General features: G+C 54.6%; 1 protein-coding gene across 1 annotated transcript in view; it reads right to left on the bottom strand.

The window, feature by feature from the left end:
- The window catches only part of TRMT2A (tRNA methyltransferase 2A), an 8,087-nt gene extending 1,444 nt beyond the window's left edge, over positions 1 to 6,643 (bottom strand). Inside the window, exons 1-3 of the mRNA XM_078622436.1 lie at positions 6,537 to 6,643; positions 4,440 to 4,820; positions 1,913 to 2,069 (exon numbers count right to left, since the gene is read on the bottom strand). Of these exons, the coding sequence (XP_078478562.1) occupies positions 1,913 to 2,069; positions 4,440 to 4,820 (538 nt within the window). The 5' untranslated portion in view covers positions 6,537 to 6,643. The remainder of the gene's footprint in view (positions 1 to 1,912; positions 2,070 to 4,439; positions 4,821 to 6,536) is intronic.
- Between the last annotated feature and the right edge of the window lie 7,406 nt (positions 6,644 to 14,049).

Genomic DNA, 14,049 nt, shown 5'->3' with positions numbered 1-14,049 from the left:
CTGTGGGTCTCTGCGTGGTGAGTCTGTGGGTGTCTGTGTGGTGAGTCTGTGGGTCTCTGTGTGGTGAGTCTGTGGGTGTCTGTGTGGTGAGTCTGTGGGTGTTTGTGTGGTGAGTCTGTGGGTCTCTGTGTGGTGAGTCTGTGGGTGTCTGTGTGGTGAGTCTGTGGGTGTCTGTGTGGTGAGTCTGTGGGTCTCTGTGTGGTGAGTCTGTGGGTGTCTGTGTGGTGAGTCTGTGGGTGTTTGTGTGGTGAGTCTGTGGGTCTCTGCGTGGTGAGTCTGTGGGTGTCTGTGTGGTGAGTCTGTGGGTCTCTGTGTGGTGAGTCTGTGGGTGTCTGTGTGGTGAGTCTGTGGGTGTCTGTGTGGTGAGTCTGTGGGTCTCTGTGTGGTGAGACTGTGGGTCTCTGCGTGGTGAGTCTGTGGGTGTCTGTGTGGTGAGTCTGTGGGTCTCTGTGTGGTGAGTCTGTGGGTGTCTGTGTGGTGAGTCTGTGGGTGTTTGTGTGGTGAGTCTGTGGGTCTCTGTGTGGTGAGTCTGTGGGTGTCTGTGTGGTGAGTCTGTGGGTGTCTGTGTGGTGAGTCTGTGGGTCTCTGTGTGGTGAGTCTGTGGGTGTCTGTGTGGTGAGTCTGTGGGTGTTTGTGTGGTGAGTCTGTGGGTGTCTGTGTGGTGAGTCTGTGGGTGTTTGTGTGGTGAGTCTGTGGGTGTCTGTGTGGTGAGTCTGTGGGTATCTGTGTGGTGAGTCGGTGGGTCTCTGCGTGGTGAGTCTGTGTGGTGAGTCTGCGTGGTGAGTGTGTGGTGAGTCTGTGTGGTGAGTGTGTGGTGAGTCTGTGAGTCTCTGTGTGGTGAGTCTGTGTGGTGAGTCTGTGTGGTCAGTCTGTGAGTCTCTGCGTGGTGAGTGTGTGGTGAGTCTGTGGGTCTCTGTGTGGTGAGTCTGTGTGGTGAGTCTGTGTGGTGAGTCTGTGGGTCTCTGTGTGGTGAGTCTGTGTGGTGAGTCTGTGTGGTGAGTCTGTGTGGTGAGTCTGTGTGGTGAGTCTGTGTGGTGAGTCTGTGTGTCTCTGTGTGGTGAGTCTGTGTGGTGAGTCTGTGTGGTGAGTCTGTGTGGTGAGTCTGTGTGGTGAGTCTGTGTGGTGAGTCTGCGTGGTGAGTCTGCGTGGTGAGTCTGCGTGGTGAGTCTGCGTGGTGAGTCTGCGTGGTGAGTCTGCGTGGTGAGTCTGCGTGGTGAGTCTGTGAGTCTCTGCGTGGTGAGTCTGTGTGGTGTCTCTGTGTGGTGAGTCTGTTAGTCTCTGCGTGGTGAGTCTGTGTGGTGTCTCTGTGTGGTGAGTCTGTTAGTCTCTGTGTGGTGAGTCTGTGTGGTGAGTCTGTGAGTCTCTGCGTGGCGAGTCTGTGTGGTGAGTCTGTGAGTCTCTGCGTGGTGAGTCTGTGTGGTGAGTCTGTGAGTCTCTGCGTGGTGAGTCTGTGTGGTGAGTCTGTGAGTCTCTACGTGGTGAGTCTGTGTGGTGAGTCTGTTAGTCTCTGCGTGGTGAGTCTGTGTGGTGAGTCTGTGGGTCTCTACGTGGCGAGTCTGTGTGGTGAGTCTGTGGGTCTCTGCGTGGTGAGTCTGTGTGGTGAGTCTGTGAGTCTCTGCGTGGTGAGTCTGTGTGGTGAGTCTGTGGGACTCTACGTGGTGAGTCTGTGTGGTGAGTCTGTGAGTCTCTGCGTGGTGAGTCTGTGGGTCTCTGCGTGGCGAGTCTGTGTGGTGAGTCTGTGGGTCTCTGCGTGGTGAGTCTGTGTGGTGAGTCTGTGGGTCTCTGCGTGGTGAGTCTGTGTGGTGAGTCTGTGGGTCTCTGCGTGGTGAGTCTGTGTGGTGAGTCTGTTAGTCTCTGCGTGGTGAGTCTGTGTGGTGAGTCTGTGAGTCTCTGTGTGGTGAGTCTCACGTGCCTTTGCTGCGAGTGTCCGGCCCTTCCAGGTGAGGGCGTTGAGGGCTCCGATGGCGCGGGTCCCTCTCCCCTCCGCTGGCGAACGTCACAAACGCGTGGGTAGCACGGCCCAGAGCCTTCACCTTGTGTGCACGCACGCCATGACGCGCCAGCAGCTTCTATGGGTGGGTGGGTGGGTGAGTGGGTAGGTGAGTGGGTGGGTGAGTGAGAGGGTGGGTGGGTTAGTGAGTGGGTGAGTGGGTGAGTGGGTGAGTGGGTGGGTGTGTGAGTGGAGGGGTGGGTGGGTGGGTCAGTGGATGGGTGAGCGGGTGGGTGAGTGGGTGGGTGGGTGAGTGGGTGGGTGGGTGAGTGGGTGGGTGGGTGGGTGAGTGGGTGGGTGGGTGGGTGAGCGGGGTGATTAAGTGGGTGGGTGAGTAGGTTATTTAGTGGGTGAGTGAGTAGGTTATTTAGTGGGTGGGTGATTTCGTGGGTGGGCGCGGGTGAGCGGGTGATTTAGTGGGTGGGTGAGCGAGTAATTTAGTGGGTGGGTGAGTGGGTTATTTAGTGGGTAGGTTATTTCGTGGGTGGGTGAGTGGGTAATTTAGTGGGTGGGGTGAGTAGGTTATTTAGTGGGTGGGTGAGTAGGTTATTTAGTGGGTGGGTGAGTGGGTTATTTAGTGGGTGGGTGAGTGGGTTATTTAGTGGGTGGGTGATTTCGTGGGTGGGTGAGTAGGTTATTTAGTGGGTGGGTGAGTAGGTTATTTAGTGGGTGGGTGAGTAGGTTATTTAGTGGGTGGGTGAGTGGGTAATTTAGTGGGTGGGTGATTTCGTGGGTGGGTGAGTGGGTTATTTAGTGGGTGGGTGATTTCGTGGGTGGGTGAGTGGGTAATTTAGTGGGTGGGTGAGTAGGTTATTTAGTGGGTGGGTGAGTAGGTTATTTAGTGGGTGGGTGAGTGGGTTATTTAGTGGGTGGGTGATTTCGTGGGTGGGTGAGTGGGTAATTTAGTGGGTGGGTGAGTAGGTTATTTAGTGGGTGGGTGAGTAGGTTATTTAGTGGGTGGGTGATTTCGTGGGTGGGTGAGTGGGTAATTTAGTGGGTGGGTGAGTAGGTTATTTAGTGGGTGGGTGAGTAGGTTATTTAGTGGGTGGGTGAGTGGGTTATTTAGTGGGTGGGTGATTTCGTGGGTGGGTGAGTGGGTTATTTAGTGGGTGGGTGAGTAGGTTATTTAGTGGGTGGGTGAGTAGGTTATTTAGTGGGTGGGTGAGTGGGTAATTTAGTGGGTGGGTGATTTCGTGGGTGGGTGAGTGGGTTATTTAGTGGGTGGGTGATTTCGTGGGTGGGTGAGTGGGTAATTTAGTGGGTGGGTGAGTAGGTTATTTAGTGGGTGGGTGAGTAGGTTATTTAGTGGGTGGGTGAGTGGGTTATTTAGTGGGTGGGTGATTTCGTGGGTGGGTGAGTGGGTAATTTAGTGGGTGGGTGAGTAGGTTATTTAGTGGGTGGGTGAGTAGGTTATTTAGTGGGTGGGTGAGTGGGTTATTTAGTGGGTGGGTGATTTCGTGGGTGGGTGAGTGGGTTATTTAGTGGGTGGGTGAGTAGGTTATTTAGTGGGTGGGTGAGTAGGTTATTTAGTGGGTGGGTGAGTGGGTTATTTAGTGGGTGGGTGATTTCGTGGGTGGGTGAGTGGGTTATTTAGTGGGTGGGTGAGTAAGTAATTTAGTGGGTGGGGTTATTTAGTGGGTGGGTGATTTAGTGGGAACCGGTCCGGTTCCCGGCAGAGGAGCGGCAAGCCTCTCTCCTCACCCACCAACCCACTCAAACCTACGCACCGACCCACCCACCCACGCACCCACCCACGCAACCCACGCACCCACCCACGCACCCACCCACTCACCCACCCATTCACGCACCCACCCACCCACCCACTCACCCACCCACTCACCCACCCACTCACCCACCCACTCACTCACCCACCCACCCCACCCACCTACCCACCCACCCACCCACCCACTCACCCCACCCACCCCACTCACCCCACCCACCCCACTCACCCCACCCACCCCCACTCACCCCACCCACCCCACTCACCCCACCCACCCCACCCACCCCACCCACCCCACCCACCCACTCACTCACCCACCCACTCACTCACCCACCCACTCACTCACCCACCCACTCACGCACCCACTCACTCACTCACCCACCCCACCCACCTACCCACTCACCCACCCACTCACCCCACTCACCCCCACTCACCCCACCCACCCCCACTCACCCCACCCACCCCACCCACCCCACCCACCCCACTCACCCCACCCACCCCACCCACCCCACCCACCCCACCCACCCACCCCACCCACCCACCCCACCCACCCCACCCACCCCACCCACCCCACCCCACCCACCCCACCCACCCCACCCACCCACCCCACCCACCCACCCACTCACCCACCCACCCACTCACCCACCCACCCACCAACCCACTCACCCACCCACCCACCCACTCACCCACCCACTCACCCACCCACCCACCCACCCACCCCACCCACACCTTGATGTCCAGGGCGCTACTGTAGCGAGGAAGGTTCTGCAACTCCATCTTGTGGATCTCCGAGGTGAAGAATTGTGGCAGGATGTAGGGGTACAAACCCCCATCACCACCACCACCACCACCACCCTCACTCATTCCCACGTCATTCCCTCCCTCCTCCTGATTCATTCCCTTCCCATTCGCTCCCTCCTCACGATTCATTCCCTCCCCATTCCCCCCTTCGCTCTCCTCCCGATCCGTGTGGAGATCAGAGGCTCCGGGTTTTCCGCTTGCCCCCTTCCCTGAGTCAGTCTCCCGATCCGTGCCGGAATCCGGATCCGGCTCCGCTGCCGGGTTTTGCTCCGCGCCACCGGGATCCCGGGGCGGACTGGGAAGCGACATCTGTGGAGACACCCACAGACTCACATACATACACACACATACATACACACATACACACATACATACACACACACACACACAGACTCACACACCCACAGACTCACATACATACACACATACATACACACATACATACATACACATACATACATACACACATACATACATACACACATACATACACACATACATACATACACACATACATACACATACACACATACACACACACATACACAGACTCACATACACACACATACACACACACATACACACATACATACATACACACACATACATACACACACACCCACAGACTCACACAGACTCACACAGAGACTCACATACTCACACAGCCACCCACAGACTCACACAGCCACCCACAGACTCACACAGACACCCACAGACTCACACACTCAGACTCACACAGACTCACACAGACACCCCACAGACTCACATACACACACACATACACACACACACATACACCCACAGACTCACATACATACACACATACACACACATACACACACACACACCCACAGACTCACACAGACTCACACAGAGACTCACATACTCACACAGCCACAGACTCACACACTCCCACACACACCCACAGACTCACACAGACTCACACAGACACTCACAGACTCACAGACACCCACAGACTCACAGACACCCACAGACTCACACAGACTCACACACACAGACACAACAACAACCGCCATTCGCCACTAAGTGGCGGTGACGTCACCACGACGCTTGTGCCAGGCCATGTGCACCCTGAGGCCACGTGAAGTGTCGAACGCCCGCTGGCAGGAGGTCACGGGGCAGACCCAGGTGCCACGGGTCGACTGACCGAGATGACCGAGACGAGTGGCTGATGCACCACCTGTGCCCCCTACTGTGCCAACTTGCTGTGCTTTAGCCACCCAGCGCTCCGCTCGTTGTTGTGAGCGTCGCTCCTCCGCCCTCCGTTGTTGTTGGAGGGCGACTGCCTCCAACTGCCCAGTAGCGTCCTTCACGAGCCTCCTCCACTGAGGCCGATCTTGACACCGCTGGTACCAGTCATCGGCAAGTCCACTCAGCTCCACGTCCTCCTGTACCACATCACTCCATCTCTTCTCTAGCCCGTGCCGCGCCCGTTTAGCCCCCTCGATCCGGCCGAACAAAAGCTGTTTAGGCATGCGGTGGCTGGGCATGCGGGCTACATGACCCAGCCAACGCAGCCTTGCCTGCCGGAGGAGCTCACTGATGGGACTTTGCCCAGATCTTTCAAGGACTTGTGAGCTCCTCACACAATCCAGCCTGGTTAAACCCAGGATGGATTGTAGGCAGGCCAGCCTAAATGTTTCCAACCGGCGAAGATGCTCCACTAGGGGGGTCCACGTTTCGCAAGCGTAGAGAAGGGAGGGAATGACCGTGGCCGAGACGACCTGAAGCTTCGTGCGGAGCGACAGACCAGGTAGCTTCCACACAGCGTTACGCAACCGATGAAAAGATATTGCCGCTCGACTGATTCGGAGTGAGACCTCTGCTGTTAAACTGGAGCCGGTCATAAGCACACTGCCCAGGTATGGGAAACTCTCCACTCTCTCCACAACTGCCCCACAGACACTCACACATACACCCACAGACTCACACAGACACCCACAGACTCACACAGACACCCACAGAGACCCCACAGACTCGCGCACAGAGAGGGAGAGGCCTCACCGGCCACGGCACGGCCCCGCGAGGTGAAGTATGGCGAATCGATCCAGCAGCGGACAGAGACTGACGCTCACTGCTCCACGTGAGCGAGAAACCCAAGAAACCTCGACTGCTTCTGCGCCCACGTGACGCGGCTCTCGGCCAATGAGCGCGTGGGGAACGCTGGAGGGGCGGGGCTCGTGGGGTGACCACGCCCCCATTGCTTCGGTCACGTGACGGGCTCGACCAACTGAGTGTGGGAGTAGAGGGGGGGGGGGTTGTACTGGTAGGAACGAAGTGGACCAGACCACCAATAGATTATACTGGTAGGAACGAAGTGGACCAGACCACCAATAGATTATACTGGTAGGAACGAAGTGGACCAGACCACCAATAGATTATACTGGTAGGAACGAAGTGGACCAGACCACCAATAGATTATACTGGTAGGAACGAAGTGGACCAGACCACCAATATATTATACTGGTAGGAACGAAGTGGACCAGACCACCAATAGATTATACTGGTAGGAACGAAGTGGACCAGACCACCAATAGATTATACTGGTAGGAACGAAGTGGACCAGACCACCAATAGATTATACTGGTAGGAACGAAGTGGACCAGACCACCAATAGATTATACTGGTAGGAACGAAGTGGACCAGACCACCAATAGATTATACTGGTAGGAACGAAGTGGACCAGACCACCAATATATTATACTGGTAGGAACGAAGTGGACCAGACCACCAATAGATTATACTGGTAGGAACGAAGTGGACCAGACCACCAATAGATTATACTGGTAGGAACGAAGTGGACCAGACCACCAATAGATTATACTGGTAGGAACGAAGTGGACCAGACCACCAATAGATTGATACTGGTAGGAACGAAGTGGACCAGACCACCAATAGATTATACTGGTAGGGAACGAAGTGGACCAGACCACCAATAGATTATACTGGTAGGAACGAAGTGGACCAGACCACCAATAGATTATACTGGTAGGAACGAAGTGGACCAGACCACCAATAGATTATACTGGTAGGAACGAAGTGGACCAGACCACCAATAGATTATACTGGTAGGAACGAAGTGGACCAGACCACCAATAGATTATACTGGTAGGAACGAAGTGGACCAGACCACCAATAGATTATACTGGTAGGAACGAAGTGGACCAGACCACCAATAGATTATACTGGTAGGAACGAAGTGGACCAGACCACCAATAGATTATATCGTCCGACCGTTTGTCCGTCCGTCCGCGTCCGTTTGTCCGTCCGTCCGTCCGACAAGATGGCCGCCCGCTCCCCCTGCGCGTGTGTGTGTGTGTGCGTGTGTGTTTGCGTGCGTGCGTGTGTGTGCGTGTGTATGCGCGTGTGTGTGCGTGTGTGTGCGTGTGTATGCGCGTGTGTGTGCGTGTGTGTTTGCGTGCGTGCGTGTGTGTGCGTGTGTATGCGCGTGTGTGTGCGTGTGTGTGCGTGTGTATGCGCGTGTGTGTGCGTGTGTGTTTGCGTGCGTGCGTGTGTGTGCGTGTGTATGCGCGTGTGTGTGCGTGTGTGTGCGTGTCTGTGTGTGCGTGCGTGTGTGTATATGTGTGACTGTGTGCGTGTGTGTGCGTGCGTGTGTGCGTGTCCGGCCCACTCGAGCGGCGTGATGAATGGGCGCTATTGGGCTTCGGATCGTTATTCACGGCGAACTGAAAGCGTAGCAACACAACTTCATTACGTGTGCGTGTGCGTGCGTGCATGTATGTGTGTGTGCGTGCGGTGTGTGTGCGTGTGTGTGTGCGTGTGTACGTTTATGCGCGTGTGTGCGCGTGCATGTATGTGTGTGTGCGTGCGGTGTGTGTGCGTGTGTGTGTGCGTGTGTACGTTTATGCGCGTGTGTGCGCGTGCATGTATGTGTGTGTGCGTGCGGTGTGTGTGTGTGTGCGTGTGTACGTTTATGCGCGTGTGTGCGCGTGCATGTATGTGTGTGTGCGTGCGGTGTGTGTGCGTGTGTGTGTGCGTGTGTACGTTTATGCGCGTGTGTGCGCGTGCATGTATGTGTGTGTGCGTGCGGTGTGTGTGCGTGTGTGTGTGCGTGTGTACGTTTATGCGCGTGTGTGTGCGTGCATGTATGTGTGTGTGCGTGCGGTGTGTGTGTGTGTGCGTGTGTACGTTTATGCGCGTGTGTGCGCGTGCATGTATGTGTGTGTGCGTGCGGTGTGTGTGCGTGTGTGTGTGCGTGTGTACGTTTATGCGCGTGTGTGCGCGTGCATGTATGTGTGTGTGCGTGCGGTGTGTGTGCGTGTGTGTGTGCGTGTGTACGTTTATGCGCGTGTGCGCGCGTGCATGTATGTGTGTGTGCGTGCGGTGTGTGTGCGTGTGTGTGTGCGTGTGTACGTTTATGCGCGTGTGTGCGCGTGCATGTATGTGTGTGTGCGTGCGGTGTGTGTGTGTGTGCGTGTGTACGTTTATGCGCGTGTGTGCGCGTGCATGTATGTGTGTGTGCGTGCGGTGTGTGTGCGTGTGTGTGTGCGTGTGTACGTTTATGCGCGTGTGTGCGCGTGCATGTATGTGTGTGTGCGTGCGGTGTGTGTGCGTGTGTGTGTGCGTGTGTACGTTTATGCGCGTGTGTGCGCGTGCATGTATGTGTGTGTGCGTGCGGTGTGTGTGCGTGTGTGTGTGCGTGTGTACGTTTATGCGCGTGTGTGCGCGTGTGCGTGTGTGTGCGGTCGATATCCCTGTACCGGTATTAGTATTATTCCTACCAGCCCACCCCGCAGGGTCCTGTTTAAGAATGGTAGAATCCATTACGTTGCGATTCTGGGGGTCCTAATAAGGTTTTTCCCCTTTTTTTCTGGCAACAAAACTGACACCTTTTGAAAGGAATCATGCTGACATTAACCACAATACCTGCAGTCAAATGCAAACAAAAAACATCAGTTTCAAAGACAATGCATAAATTATCAGAGTATTGTTTTTTGTTTGCATTTGACTGCAGGTATTGTGGTTAATGTCAGCATGATTCCTTTCAAAAGGTGTCAGTTTTGTTGCCAGAAAAAAGGGGAAAAACCTTATTAGTATATTTTGGTACTGGCAAAGGAGATTCCATGATGATTCTGGGGGTGTTTGTGTGTGGTGAGTCTGTGGGTCTCTGTGTGAGTGAGTCTGTGGGTCTCTGTGTGGTGAGTCTGTGGGTCTCTGTGTGGTGAGTCTGTGGGTCTCTGTGTGGTGAGTCTGTGGGTCTCTGTGTGAGTGAGTCTGTGGGTCTCTGTGTGGTAAGTCTGTGGGTCTCTGTGTGGTGAGTCTGTGGGTCTCTGTGTGAGTGAGTCTGTGGGTCTCTGTGTGGTGAGTCTGTGGGTCTCTGTGTGGTGAGTCTGTGGGTCTCTGTGTGGTGAGTCTGTGGGTCTCTGTGTGGTGAGTCTGTGGGTCTCTGTGTGAGTGAGTCTGTGGGTCTCTGTGTGGTGAGTCTGTGGGTCTCTGTGTGGTGAGTCTGTGGGTCTCTGTGTGAGTGAGTCTGTGGGTCTCTGTGTGAGTGAGTCTGTGGGTCTCTGTGTGAGTGAGTCTGTGGGTCTCTGTGTGAGTGAGTCTGTGGGTCTCTGTGTGGTGAGTCTGTGGGTCTCTGTGTGGTGAGTCTGTGGGTCTCTGTGTGAGTGAGTCTGTGGGTCTCTGTGTGGTGAGTCTGTGGGTCTCTGTGTGGTGAGTCTGTGGGTCTCTGTGTGGTGAGTCTGTGGGTCTCTGTGTGAATGAGTCTGTGGGTCTCTGTGTGAGTGAGTCTGTGGGTCTCTGTGTGGTGAGTCTGTGGGCCTCTGTGTGGTGAGTCTGTGGGTCTCTGTGTGGTGAGTCTGTGGGTCTCTGTATGGTGAGTCTGTGGGTCTCTGTGTGGTGAGTCTGTGGGTCTCTGTGTGAGTGAGTCTGTGGGTCTCTGTGTGAGTGAGTCTGTGGGTCTCTGTGTGGTGAGTCTGTGGGTCTCTGTGTGGTGAGTCTGTGGGTCTCTGTGTGAGTAAGTCTGTGGGTCTCTGTGTGGTGAGTCTGTGGGTCTCTGTGTGAGTGAGTCTGTGGGTCTCTGTGTGGTGAGTCTGTGGGTCTCTGTGTGGTGAGTCTGTGGGTCTCTGTGTGGTGAGTCTGTGGGTCTCTGTGTGAGTGAGTCTGTGGGTCTCTGTGTGAGTGAGTCTGTGGGTCTCTGTGTGAGTGAGTCTGTGGGTCTCTGTGTGGTGAGTCTGTGGGTCTCTGTGTGGTGAGTCTGTGGGTCTCTGTGTGGTGAGTCTGTGGGTCTCTGTGTGGTGAGTCTGTGGGTCTCTGTGTGGTGAGTCTGTGGGTCTCTGTGTGAGTGAGTCTGTGGGTCTCTGTGTGGTGAGTCTGTGGGTCTCTGTGTGAGTGAGTCTGTGGGTCTCTGTGTGGTGAGTCTGTGGGTCTCTGTGTGGTGAGTCTGTGGGTCTCTGTGTGAGTGAGTCTGTGGGTCTCTGTGTGAGTGAGTCTGTGGGTCTCTGTGTGGTGAGTCTGTGGGTCTCTGTGTGGTGAGTCTGTGGGTCTCTGTGTGAGTGAGTCTGTGGGTCTCTGTGTGGTGAGTCTGTGGGTCTCTGTGTGAGTGAGTCTGTGGGTCTCTGTGTGAGTGAGTCTGTGGGTCTCTGTGTGGTGAGTCTGTGGGTCTCTGTGTGGTGAGTCTGTGGGTCTCTGTGTGAGTGAGTCTGTGGGTCTCTGTGTGAGTGAGTCTGTGGGTCTCTGTGTGGTGAGTCTGTGGGTCTCTGTGTGGTGAGTCTGTGGGTCTCTGTGTGAGTGAGTCTGTGGGTCTCTGTGTGAGTGAGTCTGTGGGTCTCTGTGTGAGTGAGTCTGTGGGTCTCTGTGTGGTGAGTCTGTGGGTCTCTGTGTGGTGAGTCTGTGGGTCTCTGTGTGAGTGAGTCTGTGGGTCTCTGTGTGGTGAGTCTGTGGGTCTCTGTGTGAGTGAGTCTGTGGGTCTCTGTGTGGTGAGTCTGTGGGTCTCTGTGTGGTGAGTCTGTGGGTCTCTGTGTGAGTGAGTCTGTGGGTCTCTGTGTGAGTGAGTCTGTGGGTCTCTGTGTGGTGAGTCTGTGGGTCTCTGTGTGGTGAGTCTGTGGGTCTCTGTGTGAGTGAGTCTGTGGGTCTCTGTGTGGTGAGTCTGTGGGTCTCTGTGTGAGTGAGTCTGTGGGTCTCTGTGTGAGTGAGTCTGTGGGTCTCTGTGTGGTGAGTCTGTGGGTCTTTGTGTGGTGAGTCTGTGGGTCTCTGTGTGAGTGAGTCTGTGGGTCTCTGTGTGGTGAGTCTGTGGGTCTCTGTGTGGTGAGTCTGTGGGTCTCTGTGTGGTGAGTCTGTGGGTCTCTGTGTTGTGAGTCTGTGGGTCTCTGTGTTGGGAGTCTGTGGGTCTCTGTGTGGTGAGTCTGTGGGTCTCTGTGTGGTGAGTCTGTGGGTCTCTGTGTGGTGAGTCTGTGGGTCTCTGTGTGTGGTGAGTCTGTGGGTCTCTGTGTGAGTGAGTCTATGGGTCTCTGTGGTGGTGGTGGTGGTGATGATGGTGATGTGGTGATGGTGGTGGTGGTGGTGATGATGGTGGTGGTGGTGGTGATGGTGATGATGGTGGTGGTGATGGTGATGATGGTGGTGGTGATGGTGGTGGTGATGGTGGTGGTGGTGGTGATGATGATGATGGTGGTGATGATGGTGGTGGTGGTGGTGGTGATGATGGTGGTGGTGATGGTGATGATGGTGGTGGTGGTGGTGGTGATGATGGTGGTGGTGGTGGTGGTGATGATGGTGGTGATGGTGGTGGTGGTGATGGTGATGATGGTGGTGGTGGTGGTTGTGATGGTGATGATGGTGGTGGTGGTGATGGTGGTGGTGGTGGTCTCATTGTATATCTGTAGGACTCTCTCTATCTTTATGGATCTCTATGTAATCTATGTGTCTATGTAGGTCTCTATGGATCTTTGTGGGTCTCTGTGGGTCTCTATGTATCTCTGTGGGTCTCTATGGATCTTTGTGGGTCTCTGTGTAATCTAGGTGTTTCTGTGGGTCTCTATCGATCTCTATGTATCTCTGTGGGTCTCTATGGGTCTCTGTGGGTCTCTATCGATCTCCGTGGGTCTCTATCAATCTTTATGGATCTCTATGTAATCTAGGTGTCTCTGTGGGTCTCTATGGGTCTTTGTGGGTCTCTGTGGATCTCTATGTATCTCTGTGGGTCTCTATGGGTCTCTGTGAGTCTCTATCGATCTCCGTGGGTCTCTATCGATCTTTATGGATCTCTATGTAATCTAGGTGTCTCTGTGCGTCTCTATGGATTTCTATGTATCTCTGTGGGTCTCTATGGATCTCTGTGGGTCTCTATGTGTCTCTGTGAGTCTCTATCGATCTCCGTGGGTCTCTATCGATCTTTATGGATCTCTATGTAATCTAGGTGTCTCTGTGCGTCTCTATGGATTTCTATGTATCTCTGTGGGTCTCTATGGATCTCTGTGGGTCTCTATGTGTCTCTGTGAGTCTCTATCGATCTCCGTGGGTCTCTATCGATCTTTATGGATCTCTATGTAATCTAGGTGTCTCTGTGGGTCTCTATGTGTCTCTGTGGGTCTCTATGGGTCTCTGTGGGTCTCTGTGGGTTTCTATGTGTCTCTGTGGGTCAGTGGATCCATGGCTGTGTGGTTCGGGTTATGGGAGTGAGGGCTACAACGAAGCACAGAGGAGCGACGCTCACAACAACGAGCGGAGCGCCGGGTGGATAAAACACAGCGAGTTGGCACAGTAGGGGGCACAGGTGGTGCATCGGCCACGAGTCATCTCAGTCAGTGGATACATGGCACCTGCTAGGTTTGTCCCGTGACCTCCTGCCAGCTGGTGTTCGACATTTCACGTGGTTTTAATGTGTACCTAGCCTGGCACAGGCGCCGTAGTGACGTCACCGCCACTTAGTGGAACCGAGTGTGTTGTTGGATGCGTGATTACGTAGATGAGTGAGTGAATGAGTGGGTGGAACAGTGAGTGGCTGGGTGAGTGAATAAGTGAGTGAGTGAGTTATTGTGTGAATGAGTCGGTGGGTGACTGAATGAGTGATTGTGTGAGTGAATGAGTGGGTGGGACAGTGAGTGGCTGGGTGAGTGAACGAGTGAGTGAGTGATTTATTGAGTGAATTAGTTGTTGGGTGACTGAATGAGTGACTGTGTGAGTGAATGTGTGATTGAGTAGCTGAGTGGATGAGTGAGTGAGTGAGTTATTGTGGGAATGAGTCGGTGGGTGACTGAATGAGTGACTGTGTGAGTGAATGAGTGGGTGGGACAGTGATTGGCTGGGTGAATGTCTGGGTGAGTGGCTGAGTAAGTGAGCGAGTGGCTGAGTGAGTGGCTGGGTGGATGAGTGAGTGACTGAGTGGATGAGTGAGTGACTCAGTGAATGAGTGAGTGGATGGGTGAGTTGCTGAGTGAGTGGCTGGGTGAGTGGCTGGCTGTGTAGGTGAGTGGATGGGAAAGTGGCTGGGTGAGTGGCTGGGTGAGTGGCTGGGTATGTAGGTGAGTGGCTGGGTGAGTGGCTGGCTGTGTAGGTG

The sequence above is a fragment of the Lampetra planeri genome, unplaced genomic scaffold, assembly GCF_965212315.1.
Source record: "Lampetra planeri unplaced genomic scaffold, kcLamPlan1.2.h2 scaffold_153, whole genome shotgun sequence".
In the NCBI taxonomy this organism is placed as follows: Eukaryota; Metazoa; Chordata; class Hyperoartia; order Petromyzontiformes; family Petromyzontidae; genus Lampetra; species Lampetra planeri.
The sequence above is the reverse complement of the archived record's forward strand: the minus strand, read 5'-3'. Positions and strand labels throughout refer to the sequence as shown.